Raw genomic sequence first — 18,241 nt, 5'->3', positions numbered from 1 at the left:
AATTAAAAAAAAAAAAAAGAGAAGAATATTTAAATCAATTGAATTGTAAATTCAGCCAAAATGACCAATCTCTCTTTTTCAAATTGAAAGAGGATTAAGACTCCACAATCACAGTTGTATCAACCAGTTCACTTAGTTTATATTAGGTAGAGCTGTTCTAGTTGCAAGTAATCGATATTAGAACCCAAATAGTTTAAACCAAAATATTAAATTGATGAATATAGGGGACAAGTAAAAAATATGTGAATAACCAAGCTTAGAGAAGTGTGTATTTGCAGCTGGGCTTCAGGACGGTCAGGGGTGGATGGCGTCCTTCTCTTACCTCCGGTTCTCTCTGACTCGGGTTCGTTCCTCTCTTTCCTTCCAGACCAGCTTCTGAGGAGCCTCAGCTCCCGTGGTGGAAACATGGCTGCCGAGAGCTCCGGAGTCCACAGTCCCGGCCAGGGGGGGTGAAACTGGCCTTATGGTCTTTATCTCTCAAATTCAAAGTTCTATGGGAAATTTTGTGTTTAGTCCAATCAGGTGCCAATCCTTGGACCAATTAACTGTGCCCAAGAGAGCTGAGTCATGTTTTATAAAATTGTGTCCCTATTGTAATCATGTGGATAAGAAAGTGGCAGTTACCCCTCAAAACTGTTTATCATCTCCCACCAAATTACTTGTCAGTTAAAAATCCATTGATCCCTAGTTGATCTTTTCAACATTAACATACCCTTATGCTTTATTAATTCGTCATGCTGTAAGCCATTGTTTTTAATATGGACTATATTCATGTAGCAAATTATGGAAGGCTTTAACATGATAGAAAACTTTTCTTGCTTCAATCTCTGTATGAATTTCCTATAAATGTATCTATTATCACAGGGTAAAGGGAAAAGCAGTCTATTTTCTGGTGACCTATATAGATCCAAATGGTAATCATAATAGAAAGAAATGGCAACACAGAGAGGAGTTGCCTTAGACTTGACAGGAGGGAGCACATCTCCAAGTAGTAACTGAGAAAGGATTTAATGACAGACAGTTGGGCTAGGCACAAAAAAGCGACAGAGTTGAGAGAGAAAGAGGGTGGGGGGAAGGAAAGGAGAGAGACAGAGAGAGAGAGAGAGAGAGAGAGAGAGAGAGAGAGAGAGAGAGAGGGAATCTTTCCTGCTCTTTATTTGCCAGCAGGAAGCTGGAAGTGTGGCAGGTGGGCAGTTTCTTTGTGTGCTGCAGGCTGTGAGACAGTAAACTAGCCATCAATTTACCAGCATGTCATCGGAAAAATTTCATTGTTCTTGCTGAGAGAGAAACTTCAGTTTATACATATACTTGTAGTAACTTTAAAATCAGTGCAATAAAATTATTGAGCTTGATTTTTTTTCCCAGTAGAAAAGCATTTTCTGATGGTTCCAAAAGAAACAAAAAGCAACTCTTAACAAAATAATAATAGTAATAATGTGTTTCTTTTAAACAGAGAAAAAAAGAGCTCCCTTTAAATGTGGCATTTAGAGTAAATATTTTTCTACATATACTCTCTTGGAAAAAGGGCTACATATATATGTATATGTAGCCCATATGTAGCATTAACCTGCTTAATACGTACTCCTAAACACACAATGAGCAAGTGTTTTCGGGCTTATGATGGAAGCAGTGGTTGCTGAAGAAAGCTCTACTGTATGTAGAAAAGAAAGGGAAATCAGTGCAAATGACAGTCTGTTTCAGAATTTGTTCAGACCTCTATACTATATCTATCTTCTATCTATCTATCATCTATCTATCTATCTATCTATCCATCTATCCATCTACTATCTATCTACTGGTGCATAATAGACCTTGGATTAAAATGAAAGCAAACCACATTCTTAGTTTAATAATAGCTTTATTTACTTATTCCACTGTTAAACTTGGTTAGGAGATAATATTCACCACAAAGTTGCAGGCATTTTATAGTACAGACCATTGATTTGTTTTCAGAGAGAAAGAATGAAAATGCCATATGACATACCTGAAATGACTACTGAAGAAGTGCTGGCCACGAGGCAGTAAAAAAAAGGTAAAATTCAGTGCCTTTGGCAAAGGCGTGGACACTATTTTAAATACAACTATGATACATGTCCTTTGCTTACAAAGCAAATATATACTCATCTCTTTTTGGACAGTGGTTTCTCTTCACACCCTCAGGAATAGGAGGGATGTGAACATTTATAAACATTTCCTAGACATTTCCCTGAAAGCTTCCTGCCAAGAGAAATCGATGTGCCAGTTCACCAACTTGGAAGCCCGTTTTACATTTAATTATCCCTCAAGCCTGCACCAAACTTGATGACACTTTCCATGTGTACGAAAAAGAAGTTGCTCAAAATATTGGCTTTATATTGCTGTAAGCACAGGTCCAAATGAAGTTTCTCTGAAATGCTGTACTTAGGAGGCTAAAAATGACCATGTATTTGATAAGGAATGAGTATCAGTGAAAGCTTTTGTTTAATTGCTTGCAGAACAGGTTAAAGGATTCTCTCCTAACTTTCCATGCCAAGCAAAACCACATGCAAGGATGTTTCAAGCCAAACTACATATCTTAACTTGTACAAACAGAGAACATATTTGTGGACTACCCAGGCCCTCCCAGTGCTTTTCTTATTAGGGCAAAGCAAGGAGGATGAGGCAGAATTTCTCACTGTTGACCAATCTGGTAAAAAGTTTCCATCGAGTTAGTTCAAGGAATAAAAGAGAGAGTTGATTTTCTTTCCCCTTTTCTGGACTCTCAATTATGCATTGAAATATCAACTTAAAAAATATGTCATTACCTTGTAACATTTTATTAGATAACCATCATATTTATGAACCATTTTTCCTTTAAGTTTTTTTCCCAGCTATCTTCTGACTGCAGCAATTATGTAGCACATTGATGTGCACATATTTGATAAATATTTTTATATCAATTAATGAGGATTTTATTAAACATTCAACACTTATTGAATGTCTACTGTTTATTGGACACTGTTCCAGTCACAGGATAGAGAGATGAATAAGATTTAGGTTCTATCATTCAGAAACTAACAGAATACAGGAAAAAAATAGTTTGTGGTTTGGTATGTGAATTGCAGAATTGTTAAATAATTTTGATTTCAAGAAAAGAACAATACACTTCATATTCTGGAGATAATTCTTTTAGTTTAAGATAAGGTGACCGGATTTTAATCTATGGGGGGAAGGTTTTATTATACTTCTTTGCCATTCAGAGAATGGCTTCCTTTACCATTTACCTTTTACGGAGAATGTCTTGTGCTACTAAGATGAGAGCCACTTTGGCTCTGTCTGCGGGTGATCCTCTGGGGAGGCCCCTGCCCAGGTCAGGGTGGAAGGGCTGAGTCTTTGGGGTTCCACTAGAGCAACCACAGGCCTGATGTTACACTACAGCATTTGGATGTCCACCTCCGTATTAAGTGCAAGAACATTGCTCATCTAGGTGGGTGAAGTTGTTTCACAATAATACTAAAATTTGCCTATTTGGGAGCCAGAACAAAATACTCTGTAGTCATAAACTTATATTGAGTACAATCATTGAATGAACTTGGTTTTCTTTATTAATTTTTATTATCTTGGCACGAGCCTCCTTTCTCAGATAGCAACACTGAAGCCAGAAAAGAAAATGGAACACCCCAATTCTAAAGAGCACTGGGTTACTGTCCCCAGAATTGATTTCTTAGGTATGGAATATTTACTCACACAGCACTGATCCTGGTGGAGGCTGAATATTTACAAAACAGAGTCAAGAAAACAAAAGAAGAGAGAGCTTGAAGGGAAGTGGTGAAATTTTCCATGTGCCCATTCTGGGCTGGAATTTACACTGTTCAAGTTTGTTGCACATTACATTTGAGAAAAATACTCTTTCAGAGGACGTGGTAGAAGCTGGGTTGTTTAGATTGAAGAAAAGATAATGTTTTGAGAGCTGTCGTCTATACAATTTAAATCTCTTTGCAAGAAATACCACTGCAAGCACAACACAAACACCCCCTACCCAGTAATATTTTTAAGGCTGTCAGATTTCAGATGATGGTCCCCAGATTGGAGGGGGCATTTGAAACAATACAATTCTAGGCTTACCAACAAACTGTGAGAATTGCTTACATTTCATTGTGTTAAAATATAATACGTAACACACTCCGTTTATCTAGTATATGGATAGATGAGTAGAAAACTGGGGACACAAAAGTAAATAAATAATAGGGGGGAGGAGGAGTATGGGATGTTTTGGGTGTTCTTTTATACCTTTATTTTTATTCTTATTTTTATTTTGGAGTAATGAAAATGTTCAAAAATTGATTGTGGTGATGAATGCACAACTACATTTTGATGGTATACTTTGAATGATTGTATGGTCTGTGAATATATCTCAATAAAATTGCATTAAAAAGTATAGACAATAAAGACTTGGAAATAATTAAAAAATATATAATAGGTAAATAACTTTGATGGATACAAAAAATGAAAAATTTTTAAGGGTTCCCCAGAAAAGATATTTTACCTTCATCATTATAGTTATTTACCTAATTCCATACTTCAATTTTGACCTGTTTGCTATCAGAAGGCAACTAGAGATGACTTAGTTTTGTTTCTTAGTTTAAGGAGAGAAGCCAAGAAGTTTAAGGTCCAGTGACATGTATGACTGAAGACCTATAACTAGATAGTGACAGAACTGTGCCAAGAAATCAAGGATGCTAATTCTAACTTCAGTGCCTCTTTGACCATACTCTGCTACCTTCACTCATCCTCTAGAGCTGTTAGTGATGAGCTGTTCAACAACTCAGAAATATGTCCCCACCCTTGAATTGTCTCTACTCAGGTAAGTACAAGACACTTTGGGTAACCCCAACATAATCTATATCAGTCTTCCTCACTACGATGGCAGGAGCCTTGGCAACATTCTTCCGTACCTGAGGCAGAGCTGAGCTACCTTTGCATCAGAGCTCTGCTCTCCTACTTCTCTCAGTTGATGCAGAGGGACTCTTACCCTTCTTCAGAGTAATGAGTCTTGTCCATCTGCAACACAGGAGAATTGACAGAGAATGCTGATATGCCTCCTAGATCTTGGTTACTGCAGTGTGTGTGTGTGGGGAGGGGTGGGGTGGGGGGAGACTGATTCTACATGTGTGGTTTATTTTAGGATGGATTATTTCACTCTTTCAATTCAAGAGGATAATCTTAAAAACTCTGCAGAACTCATTCACATGGGATGGAATAACTCAACTCCCAGTTTGGGGATAAAGACATTTTGATCTTATGTTTCCCTATTGACAAGCCCATTGAGAAATACATTGCAACTAGTGTCCTGTCATAAACACTCACAAAATCTTCAATTACACTTCCAAATTCCTTATCTGTTTTGCTTATTTTTCTTCTCTGAAAATGGCCCAAGAGTTGGACATATCTTTCTATAAACCAAGTCAACAGGCAGTACTCAAAAGCAGTTTGCATTAATACGAAACTTAAGAACAACTCAGAGTAAAACCAGTGACAAAAAGGGAGAGCCAGAGTCGTAGATTTGCTTCTTTTCTGGCATCATCAGGGTCATGAAGAAAAATGATCAGGAGATAATCATGCCTATTTTCAACTGTAATTAACTACTACAGTTCTGCCAAAGCTCAGGCTTCTCAATTTCTCAAACTTAACTCCATCTAATTATTCTGAAAAAGTACAGCAAACAACCCTCTTGAGAGGGAGGCAGATAAGGAGCCTCAAAAAGGTTGGGAATTACTGAAGTGCTGGGAGACTTTCATGAGCATTCATATATTTATTAGTGTCAGACCAACTGGAATAATAAAATATAGATGCAATTGCTTTCTAGATGTTTCACAGGTAACATAACATTCCATTGTTTGCTTTACACTTTAGAAAATAGCCTCTGGTTTTTCTTGTTCTTTGGTTGAATATGGGCAAAAAAAATCATTCTTTCAATTATGCTGATTTGCTTCTTTCCCTTTTAATATGATTTCAAACCTGATGGCAGAGGGTTCTTTTGTCCAGTTCCCATCAGGTTTAGCTAAAGAGTGGTTTAAAAAATTTATGTTGAAGTCACAATTGACTTTTTATTATCTAGAAAGAGTTAGATGCTTGGTGATGCCAACAGAGTGACTTTTTCTTCGTAGCCACATGAAAGCTCAATAGACTCTAGTCATTGCTCAAGTGGACCTAAAAGAATCACTTTAAAAGGACACCATGGCTGGAGACTGAGGAGTAATATTTATCAACATTAAATAAACACTTGGTGAAGTATGCATAAATATTTCTTCATATAAACATAACATGAAATTAAATAGTTCAGATACACAGACACCATTAAGTACACTTCCACTGTTGTCAGAGTCATCTGTAAACACCACTTCACACTGAATACAAAAGCAGCTTCTACACCAGCTCTGGGTTCACGACACTGATGCCCTGTACAAAGGTAAGGAATTCTCTGCAGCCCACCCCCCCCACCCCTTTACCCACAGAGGCCCCAGAAAAATGGAAAAGAAAGAATTCCAATGACTACAGCAGCAGCAAAACAACACAACAACAGCAGAAGCCCATTCCCTCCCCCAAGTAAAAATTTACCATTTTGGTCAATTTAAAGGGTAATGCAAAATTATTTTTTCAAAATGTAAGTAAATCAGTTTGAAGCAACACTTTGCAGAGTAGTTCTTTCTTCCAAGGACACATAACTTCACAAACTCCACCGCTTCTGGGTGAAGCTCATACAATGAACAACAGAAAGTGCCGGCCACAGCTAAGTAACAAAGGTTTAAGCCCTTTTCTTTTTTAGAAGGTGCCAGGTAGTAAGAAATCGAAAACCGTGTTCTCCCTCACCCTGCCCCCTTATAATTTTTCTTTCATTTTGCCACAGAGATCACTGTGTTCAACATTCGTGCGTCACTATTATTGAGTTTCAAGCAGTTGAGATAGCAGAACTTGTGTTTTGAATCATATTCAGATATGGACTACCTCTAAATTCAAACGTGGTTGTGGTTCATTCTTTGAGCTCAGAGGGGTCCAGATTTAGCTATGGTGAGGAAGATACCAACAAAGGAAATTGTTTACACTCTGAGTTGGGTCAATGCACGGCAGTCAACCTGACTCCAGAGGCCGTCCGCTCTACACAGCCTGCCACAGGGCCTGGCTGCTCTGTGCTGAAAATTCTCCAGGGGGGTTGTGGAAAACTTCCCTGGTTTCAAAAACATTAAGGTGGATTTATTTTACTTTTACGTGGTATTAGGATCCTAGAGGACTTCAGTTACCAAAGTACTGAAAGCATATATTGCAGGAATAATTTGCCAGTTCAGTGTTTCCCAGTACATTATATACACTATGTGTGTGCATGCAGAACTCACACACACATATATATATACTTATATATTTTTATTTGCATGAAACTTGAACTGCACAAAACAGTACTTTGCAAGATTCAAGTCCACAAATAGAGTTTAACAACACACCAAAGAGAAGACAGGAAGCTCTATTGGGACAAGGAGTTCAGCTTTGCCATGTATGAAATAATTTCGGAACCATGGTTCCACTAGCCTGTTGTGTTCCCCATGGGGTCTGGAGCAACACATTCGGGATCCTTGGAAAGAAGGTGGCAACTGGGCCAGCTAGCTATGCTCATCGGACATTCTACAGCTAATGTGAACTAAGAGACCCAGGCAGAGCAATGTGGGTGTATAATTGCTGTGAAGCAACTTTTTTTCCTTTTTAAGAAAAAAAACACTGAAAGTCTTTATTTCAGAATAAATTTCTTTATATTCAGTAGTAAGCTTTGTGTGTGTGTGTGTGTGTGTGTGTGTGTGTGTGTTTTGCTGAATTTGTACTTGACTTTTATATGAAAATGGGTTTATTCAAAGGATCAGTAAACAGGCAGCTTCTTTCACATCTGGGTGATGAAACATTTTTGTCATCACCAGAGATCACCCCTACCCTCACCTTGCTCCTCCCTAAGGTTTGTGGGTTGCTGTGTGTGTTAGGTCACGGCTATTATGAAACTCTTACTCTACAAGGCCTGCTCGGGCACCCGCCTGTGGAAGATGACGGACTGTCTCTGCTGGTACTGCTGCTTGCGCCTCTTCCTTTTGTCACACTGGCATAGCAACAGCATCTTGAACGTGGTTCTGAATGTTTTGTTGCACAGTGCATAGCACACGGGGTTCACGGTGCTGTTGATGTAGCACAGCCAGTAGCCCAGATTCCAATAGGTTTTGGGTATGCAGCTGTCACAAAAGGTGTTCACCAGAACCATAATATTGTACGGGGTCCAGGTGATGATGAAGGCAAGGAGGATCGCACTGAGGGTCTGGGCTGCTTTCTTCTCCTTGATGAGGGACATTCTTTTCCGCTTAGTGATCTGACTTCTGGTCTTCAGAGCGAACCTCTTGGCCAGGGTAGCTTCCTTGAAGGACAGAGGAAGAGTGGCCGTGGCCTTACCCAGCGAGGAGTTGACGTCAGAGGTCTTGGCTGTGTCCATGGCGGACTCTAACTGGATGGGGAGCTGAGAGAAGCTTTTTTGAAAACTGTCTCCATCATCCATGCTCTTCTGAGCCTGCAGCTTGTTGGTTTTCCTCTCCAAGTCTGCTTTCACTAGCTCCTCCTCGGGCACCTGCAAATTGTCTGATGAGGGTAATTTGGTGGAGTTGAGGATGGTGCTGTGACCTGGAAGCTTGAGCACGATTGAGTAGATGGCTCTTGTCTCTGAGCCAATGTCCTCCTCGTCAGAGGAGGCCGAGTTTTCCAGGGAGGCAGCAGCATCGTTGTTGTTCCAGCTGTCGCTACTGCTGTGGTCTTGGTCCATCTGCTCAGCACTGGGCTTCCAGCTCTTCGTTGTGAACCAGAAGTGGCAGCGGCCGTACTTCCTCCTGGCTGAGCGTTTCATGCTTTGCTGTTGGAGCTCATAGCTGCTGCAGCTTCGAGAACTGCCCGTGGGGTGGACAAAGTTTTCTGCCTCTGCTTCTGTCCCAGAGGCTTGCAGTCCAGCAAGCTCTTTGGTACGTTTTTCGGTCTCCTTATAGATTCTCCAGTATAAAATAGTCATAATGGTGACAGGCATATAAAAGGCAGCAATGGCCGTGCCGAAGGTAATGGTGGGCTCGCTGAGGAACTGAATGAAACACTCCTCTGGGGGCACAGTTCTCTTCCCAACAAAGTATTGCCAGAACAAGATGGCGGGAGCCCAAAGGATAAAAGAGATGACCCAAGCCAGACCAATCATCACGCCAGCTCTCTTTGTTGTTCGTTTGGCTCGGTATGTGAGCGGCCTCGTGATGGAAAAGTACCTGTCAAAGCTAATGACCAGCAGGTTCATGACGGAGGCATTGCTAGCCACGTAGTCAATGGAAAGCCAGAGGTCACAGGCCAAGTTCCCTAAAGCCCATCGATTCATGATGATGTAGGTAGTAAACAGATTCATTGAAATGACCCCAATGATGAGATCAGCACAGGCTAGGCTCAAGAGGAAGTAGTTGTTGACCGTCTTCAGCTGCTTGTTGACCTTAAATGCCACGATTACTAGGATGTTGCCAATGATGGTCACCAAGGCCAGGGAGCCCGTTAAGAAGGCGATGAAGACCACTTGCCAGACGGTATGACCTCCCAGAGGATCACTGGTGGTGACATTTGGAGAGGAGAAGTTCCCAGCTGCTTGGGAAATGTTGTAGCTGCCAAAATGAGTGACTGTTCCTGGGGGCAGCCCTGGGTCTGGAGGGCCATGTATCCAGGAAGAGCTGATGTTTGGAAACAAAGGCAAGGCTGTACTGTTACTGTGCAAGGTCATTGTGACTCTCTGACATAGTCTGGGGAAAAAGAGAGAAAAGATGGAGTTAGGAAAATTTCTGCTTTAGTTTGGTGTGTTCTTTGCATTAATTGCATACTTTCAAAGACATGTAAAACCTATTATAGGTTGCTAAATCTTGAAGAGGTCAAAAATATCAAATCCATTCTCCTATTTTAAAGCTGAGGAGTCTAGCGCAGCACAATTTGCTAGTGTGGAAATGTAGTGTGCTTTTTCCCACATTAACCATAATATTGTTATTAAACAAAATCTTCCTTATTTTTCTTGTTTGGCCAAGGGGAAATATTAAACAATTATAGGTTATGTATCCAGCATAGCCATCACACTACTTGTTATGTTAATTTTATGCTTTTGCATTTTATCCATCCACGCATTCACTGATCCCAGGCTTCAACATTTGCAACCTTAAAGTGATCCCAGCTAGTTGAACCTCACTAGAATGAGTAACATCAATCCAGAGCAAGGGAGAAAATAAGCATAAATCTATTCACATTTCACTACCTCTTTAAAACCCAGATGAAAAAATTATGTATTTATTCCTTGAAATGGTCGGTAAAATGATATCTCTATAAGGCAGGTATCTCATGTTTCATAACAGGCAGAAGCACCTTTATCAGAATGTTTCAAATTGACCAAACTGGTTTTGAATATTTCTAGTATTTAGATATTTTTAACTCCAAAAATGAAAAAGTATTTTACCACATCACACACACACATACATTCTTATATCCATAGTCACAAAACTAATTTGGTGCTTTCAAAACACTCGTTACCAAAATATATAAACAACTAAGAATCATTACAATTCTTGTGTCACCAGTGAGCCCGTGTAGTGTCACTGCAAGCCTCGGTTGTGATTTGCTCCGTCCTCTCGGAAGCTCCAGGGTGGCAGTGCCAGGCCACCACTGGGCAGGAGTTCTGATACCACCACCCACTGTGGACTGTTACATTCAGTACATCATTCCTTAGTGAGTGTCATTCTATGAATTCAAAGTTTGATAATCATAGCAAAAATATATTGAGAACAATTCTGTGGTTTCTATGGTCTTGGTTGGAAGTCTTCACTACATATGTTTACATATAAATATGTGTACACCTGCAAGCAACAAGAGTCCTGAATAAAGACGACTTCAGATATTGATGTCCAAGTAGCTGTAGAAGGAGTGCAGTGAGAATCACAGAGTCATTTGGAAGGCTTGTGGTGTAGTAGGAAGACGTTAGAGTTGGCAAGCTTCAAATCTCAGGTCAACCACTTACTGGCAGTGGGATCTTGGGTATAATTTAACCTCTCTGAGCCTTAGTTTGCTCATTAGAAGAAAAGGAATGGTAACTTTCTGTATAATGGAATTAATTGTTGATAAATACCTCCTAGAATTCAATAAATGCTCAAAGAAACCTTCTTTTACCAAAATATTAAAAAATGTGTAAAATGTTTAGAAGAGTGCCTGGCACACAGTAAGTGCTATGTATTTACTATTATTATTTTATTATTCTTTTTATTGAACAATGAACTCACTCTGCTTTGGCTGCCAGGATGCTCAGAGCTAAATTTAGTGCAATTATGAATGGTAATAGAGAATATTTATTGTGTAATAAGTATGAAGTACACATTGTGCAAGTGCATTTTATACATTTTTTATTTAATCCTTAAAATAACTCATATTTTACAGGAAACAGAGACACAAAGAATGAAGTAATCCACCCAAGGACCTGAGCTAACACATGGTAAGGCAGGGGTCAGTGGGGGGTAGTGAGTGGGCTTCAAACCCAGACAATCTGAGCCCACAGGCTCCATTTTTAACTGTAATGCTACACTGCCTTTTTACCAACTCATTTCAGGTGTCAGACACAAGTGGTCCTTCCTAATTAGTTAAGAAAAAAATCATTATACACATCTCTAAAATGGAATGGATGTGTATTGAAAACTTAATGAGATACTCTTTCTCATCTAACAGATTTGCAAAAATTTGAATGATTTAATACATCCAGTGTTGACAACAATGCAAAGGAAATAATCAGTTTCGTGATCTAGGTTGGAGTGTCAATTAGTACAATCATTTGAAAGGCAATCTGGCAGTATCTATCTAAATAAAAATGCACAAAATCCAGGATCCCACTTCTAAGAGCTCTCTGACACTTTCTCATTCTCCCTCTATGTGTATGTATATACATACATATATTCACTTCAGCACTCTTTGAAATAGTAAAAAATTGTCACACCCTACAGTGGACACTACATACTATTAAATTAAAATTAATGATTAATTCAGTTTGCTCTGATTTGGAATAATATCCATGACAGTTTAATTAAATAAAATGCAAAATGCTACCCCCATGAAAAATTAAAGAAACTGCAAATAATTATACGCATATATATGTATGTTTTTGAATAAGCATGGAAAAATTGCAGTGGTGAAGTATGGGGGGAAGGTGGCTTTTACTTTCTACTTTATACATTTCATATTATTTGAATTTGTTACAGCAAGCATTATATTTGTAAAAGAATTTAAATGAAGAGTTAAATAAATCAAAAAAATACATTCATATTCCATAAAATAGTGAGAAAACTCAATAATGTAAAAGAATAACATGAAAATCATCCAGAATCTTAACATCCAGAGATAAAAATTATAATCATTTTGGAGTATTTCCATTCAAATTTCAGTGTATCCCAATATAAATGGTTTCTTTTCTTGTTCCCTTTCTTTCCTTCTTTTATTTTAAGTTGAAGTTACACTATAAAAACTGCTTTCAAGTTTTACTTTTCACAACCTTATATTCTGATTGGGCCATTGCATCTTATCTTCCTTGGTGATCTTCTTGCAGCCAAATTGTAAGGTCTGATTCAGCCATCACCTCTTAAATTCTTCAGAATTCCGTATAATCCATCACCGTTTTCCTACAGATGAAATCTCCTGCACTATGCTAATTTCCACTTGTAGGAAGTTGATGGGTTGTTTTCTTGTTTCCTTCTTTTGGGTTTTATTAGGTGTTTTCAACTCATCCTTATCTCCATGTCTCCCTCACTGAGGGGATGCCCATTTTGGAGGAGTGAATTTATGGTTTCTTCCAAAACACATACATAGATTTATCTATTCTCTCTCCCTCCATCTAGATCCCAGTTTACAATAGTTCTAGAGGTGTTTGTCTTGGTGTCATCCTTTCCCCATTTGCAACTACATAGATGGAATAGAACAGATTTGTCCTTATGAGACACCTTAGCTCAACCCCGTCTTTGAAGTTATTAACCACTATTCTACTGGGGGATCCAGGATGCCTCTCATGCTCACCACTCTATATGTTCAGGTAAATCTTATTTTTTGTCTTCTTTACATTATTACTCTTATTCACCCATTTCTCTTTTTTCTGACACCAAACCCTTGCTAATTTCTTATAAAGAAATGGTCTCTGAATAGCCTTAATTTTACAACATCTCTTTCACTCCAAAGAGTCCTGGACACAGTAGGTAAGCTTCCTTACCCATTTCTTGATTTGTGTTGTCACCCTTTTCACCGTCCTCCATTCCCCTCTACTTTCCCACCGCATCCTACCCCCGGCGTCCTATGAATCTCACATAAATTTCTCACAGCAACTTTTAAAGCTCCTAACAATCAAAACACTTCCCAAGCCTCTGCTTTCATACCCCACCGCCCATGGGAATGGATCCTCTTCTGTAGCCTCCTTTTCATCTCTCATGCCATACCGATTTTATTTTTAATAAAATGTCCAATAATCTTTGAGTCTTATATTTGTGCTGATGGTACATTTGTCTTCTTTCGTCTCTTTTTCCTCTCCCTCTCCTAGGCTTGCAAGAGATGCCTGTTATTTGTCTTTGCTTTCGTCATTCTTTTGGAAATGGCCCAACACCCATAGACTGTATTTCTGGATGGGTGTCAGTCACAGGGTCTTGATTCCTCTACGACAGCAGTGCGTCTGCGGAAGACCCAAGCAGGAGCAGTAAGAGTTGACTCAGGGATTGATATTGATGCTGGGAACAAGAGAGTAATTCTCTTATCTTTGAGATTGCTAGATGCTGATGGCCATATTTATAATCACATGGAAAACCTGAGAAACAAACAAACATAGAAGAAAGACATGGAGGAAGAAGAGGCCTAGGAGGGAATGCGGGAAACAGAGACGGCATGAAGATGGTGCCTTCAAAACTCTGGATCTAGCCATTCCTGAAGCCAACACCACCTCCTTCACATTGCTGTTTACAGGAGTCAAAACATTTCCGTTGTTGCCTGGGCTACCTGAGATAGGTTTCTGTTACCTGCAACTCAAAGGATCCTGACTAACATATCTATCTTCATCAATATCAGCACATGCTCACTGAACCACTACCAGATACAGGTTATTATAATTGGAGATGTTGAATTCAATAATTCACAGCTTGTGCTCTCCATGAACCTACCCCCAAGGTTGGGGATGGGTCATGAATAAATAATTTTAAAAAGCAGCAAGTTATTTGGGCAATGTCAGATTACTCTCTATGGGCACTCACACATTATGTTTGTAAAAATTTAATAGCAACTTAATTTATACAGTTGTCTGACATTAGTGAAAAATATAAGAATTTTGGGAATAAACTTAAGGTCATTTCTTTTAGTTCATTTCATCCTAGGAATCTGTAGATCATCACAAAATGTGAACTATTCAGGTCCAATTATACTTTGTTGGAATGCAGAAAAATAAAAGGAACCAGAATTGAAGAAGGACAACTACGGATAAAATTTGGCACTATGTATTGGATTCATTAAATACCTGGTCTGTTGCCCTTGGAGTCTCAGGAATTCTTCACTAATCATTAGTAAACCTTTGAATCACAAACTGCCAGACAGGTGATCTTTGACCTATATTCTTTGGCATATCTATCAGTGGCCATCATTCTTTTGATAATTCAACATTAATTCAACATCTAATACCTCCTGGAAGTCTCAAAGATGTGCTTATTCTTATTTTTTAAATGGTCTAGTCCTGTCATTTGTGCAAAGGATATAGATTTTGGGCTGAGCCACAATTTTAGTGCTACAAAATAAGCATTAAAGGGGAGCGGTCTGTAGCCACTTGCTCACCCATCAGATGGAACATCCAATGGACAATAATTATTAAGGTAATAGTTAATAGCCATGACACTTCGATGTTAAGACTAGAGTCTCAACTTCTAATAACTTCATATATAAAACCAAAAAGAAGGAAGTGTAGATGAACATGACATTGAGGAAAAGAAATCCTTTTGAATAGGAAGCAGAAAGTATAAGAAAGCACATTATTAAAACTCATTATGACTTGTAGCTCCGAAGACAGAAATGTCTAGAAAATCATGGGCAGTCATCTAAGATGTTTTATGAAATAAATTAATACCACTTCTATTAATACTTATGATGCTCTTGTCATCATTAATAACTTTTCATTGGAAAGTGGCAAAGCAGTTGAAAACATGGTATTTGGAGCCTGGCTGATTTGGGTTTGAGTTCTAGGTTGACCCAGAAAGTATAAACTTGACAAACTGTTGAACTTCTCTGAGACTACATTTCTTCATCTATAAAACTGGAATACTACCACTTACTCTGTAGGTTATAGAGAGGGTAAGAACATTATGGTGTGCTCGGCTCATAATCTGATGTATTCACTGATATGATGCCTTTCTTCCCCCAATGCCAACTTTTCATGTTCTCAGGATTAGATTGTTTCTGCAGAAATGTAGGAAGAAAGAAACCAGTCCATGCTCAATTTTTGCTTTTTAAAAGAGACTTTAGACTCTGGTAGAGATAAGGGCATTAGAAATAAGGTCTTTTAAGCTGCAAATGCTTAGGTCTTTTGAGTATCAAGGAATGGTGGCCTAGCCTAAACATTAGGGAATAAAGCTTGCCCCCAACTCACCCATCCAGACTAAATAAATTGATGGCAACTACTATAAAAGGTGATTTGGTTGTGTCAATTAGCACTGAAAATGCAAATCCATCATGATCCAGCAATTTGATTCTACAAATCTTGCATACATATGCATACAAGGGGAGGTGCACAAGGATGTGTGCTGAAGCATTTTTTGTTACGACAAAAATTAGGAAAATCTAAAATTAGGAAAATCTAAAAGTCCATCAGTTGGGAGAAGATGAAAAAATGGGATGATACATGAAGCGGAATCTATACAGCAGATAATAGGAATCAACAAGAAATCTATGTATTAGCATAGAAAGTTCTAAAAATATGTTGCGAAAAACGCAAGCTGCAGGATGATAAATACAACACAGTACAATTTAGCTAACAATAGAACATGGAAAACAATAGTATAGATCTTAGATAAATATTTATATTTAAAATTATAAGAGGATGGAAAGATGCATGAAAATCATATATTAGTGGTGATGTCTTGGAGGGGGAAGATGATTAGGATTGAGGGTGAGGGACAAAGTAGCCTTTAGCCTAATCTGTAATGTTCCTAATGAGAAAAAACAAACAAACAAACAAAAAACCCGGAAAGTTTCCAAAGCCAGAGGGAAGTGGAGATGAGAGTTAAAAGGGGAAGATATTGCTAATGGTCACCAAGAAGGGCTTGAATCTTGCCCTCTACCTTAGTGTTGTTTCTAAATGGGGGGGGGGTGTTAGAGGAAAAAAATGATAATATTGGTGATGCAAGAGTCAAAGGAGCTCTGTGCCTCACTCGCTCCCTGTCTGGTGCCCAGAGGTGGCGGCTGATCAGAGGGCACCGTGTCACCACGACAAGGCAGCATCGAGCACCCATGGCTGTGTGAGGTTCCAGGCTGAGAGAACCCAAGGCAGTGGCTCCACTGGTTTCTTGTAGCTGCAGAATGTGCAAGGGAGCTGCCCAACTTCTCTGGGGATACTTCGTAAGGAGGGAATGGAAAGCAGAGAAAGCAAACCTGTGGCCTGAAGGGGGCTTCAGCCATGATTCCATGATGCCACATCCAGTGGTCTGTTACCAGAGTCTGGGAAGAACATGGATTAATTAGGAACTCACTTTTGGGGGCCAGCCACCTTTTTAAGAAATCCCAGGCAGGAACTCTAGGAATGCAGCCTGAAAAAGGACAAATGGGCTAGCCAGGTAGGAATGGACCAGCGAGCAGGTGCCTGGCCCCTGTCTGAATCCAGAACAATTGCCCTTCCTGTCAAGTGCTGGTGTTCCCAAAGGAATTGGGAATCCTGTAAGCTGGAGTTGGGATATTCAGGGCATGGCTATCGAAGTGTCCCAGGCTCCGAAACTCGGGCAAGGAGTACAAGACTGAACACGATCCTGCTGGGTTTGGGGTGGGGGTGGGGGCTCATGAGGGCCCTTGAGGGCACTCATGGGGAGGAGGGCGCTGTGAAGGTTTCAGTCTTATCCTACCATGTTTGAACGTGCAGGTTAGATACATTTGTGTATATCAGTTTCTGATTTCATCTCTGAGTATATGTATTTTCCAGACCATTTTTACATTGCATTTAGGATCAGGTACAGAATTGATCCACTAAGTTCTCAAAAATGCAAGTCAGGGATTGATCAATGTGTTCAATACCAGAATAAAAAAGAAAAGAAATAAAATTGAATAGAATATGTCAGAATGCATATCACATAGTTTTGTGAAACTTTTGATTTATACATAGGCATGCACCCACACGTATTCTTGTTTGTAGACATGATGTAAAATGTATTTCTTACTGTGGATTGTGGTCCAAAATGTTTGAAAGCCATTGCAGTGGATATGTTGACATCTTTTATTAATATTTAAGAAAAGGGGGTGAGAAAAAATGTGAAGAAAAAAAACCAAAGAATTTGAGAGTGCCAAGTTTAGGAGAAAGTGAAAGATAATTATGGTAAATGTATCCCTTCCCCCCCTAGTTATGGAATAAAAGTTGTAAATCTGTAAAACAGATAATTTTTTAAAATAAAAAATGTGTACAGATCTAATGCCAAAACACATGTAAAAGTGCTTAGAGAAATCTAAAAGGCCAATAGAAATATAAGGCATTTTGATCATGATGAACTTCTGGGAGACAAGCTCATTTTATTTCCTCTAAGCCATCTTGGCAGTACCTGCTCTCAATTTTACACTCCCCCCACCCCCGAACTGGTTAAAAATTTGTACACTTCTTTGTTTTCTAGAAGTATAAATTAATTCTATCTCTATTTTTCCCCCCATGAAGAGCCAAGAAAAAATAAAATATTCGCAGTTTGTAATCATGCTTTTTTTCTACGATGAACTATTGAGTCCTTCTTCCCTATTTGGAATCCCTATTTCTCAGAGCTTGTTTTGGGTCTCCCTTTGACTGCCCTCTTTGCTAAGAGTGTCTCTGTTTTCCGTCACAATTCATTACAGCATTCAACAGCTAAAATGGCTTTTTCCAAAGCTATTTTGGAGGTCTGGTAAAAGGCGCTCCCATGGCTGGCCACTAGATGGCAAAACTGACTTGGAGAACCACTTAACAGGCGCCAAAGCAGCCTAG

At 39.1% G+C, this 18,241-nt stretch overlaps 1 protein-coding gene across 4 annotated transcripts in view; it reads right to left on the bottom strand.

Moving 5' to 3' along the window:
* Nucleotides 1-6,485: 6,485 nt before the first annotated feature.
* Nucleotides 6,486-18,241, bottom strand: part of CHRM3 (cholinergic receptor muscarinic 3) — a 551,777-nt gene continuing 540,021 nt past the window's right edge. For all 4 annotated transcript variants that reach the window (XM_037821920.1, XM_037821924.1, XM_037821914.1 and 1 more), the window contains one exon: nt 6,486-9,797. In XM_037821920.1, the coding sequence (XP_037677848.1) occupies nt 8,006-9,778 (1,773 nt within the window). In that variant the 5' untranslated portion in view covers nt 9,779-9,797 and the 3' untranslated portion in view covers nt 6,486-8,005. The remainder of the gene's footprint in view (nt 9,798-18,241) is intronic.

Source organism: Choloepus didactylus, chromosome 2 (assembly GCF_015220235.1).
Source record: "Choloepus didactylus isolate mChoDid1 chromosome 2, mChoDid1.pri, whole genome shotgun sequence".
Classification (NCBI taxonomy): Eukaryota; Metazoa; Chordata; class Mammalia; order Pilosa; family Megalonychidae; genus Choloepus; species Choloepus didactylus.
The sequence above is the reverse complement of the archived record's forward strand: the minus strand, read 5'-3'. Positions and strand labels throughout refer to the sequence as shown.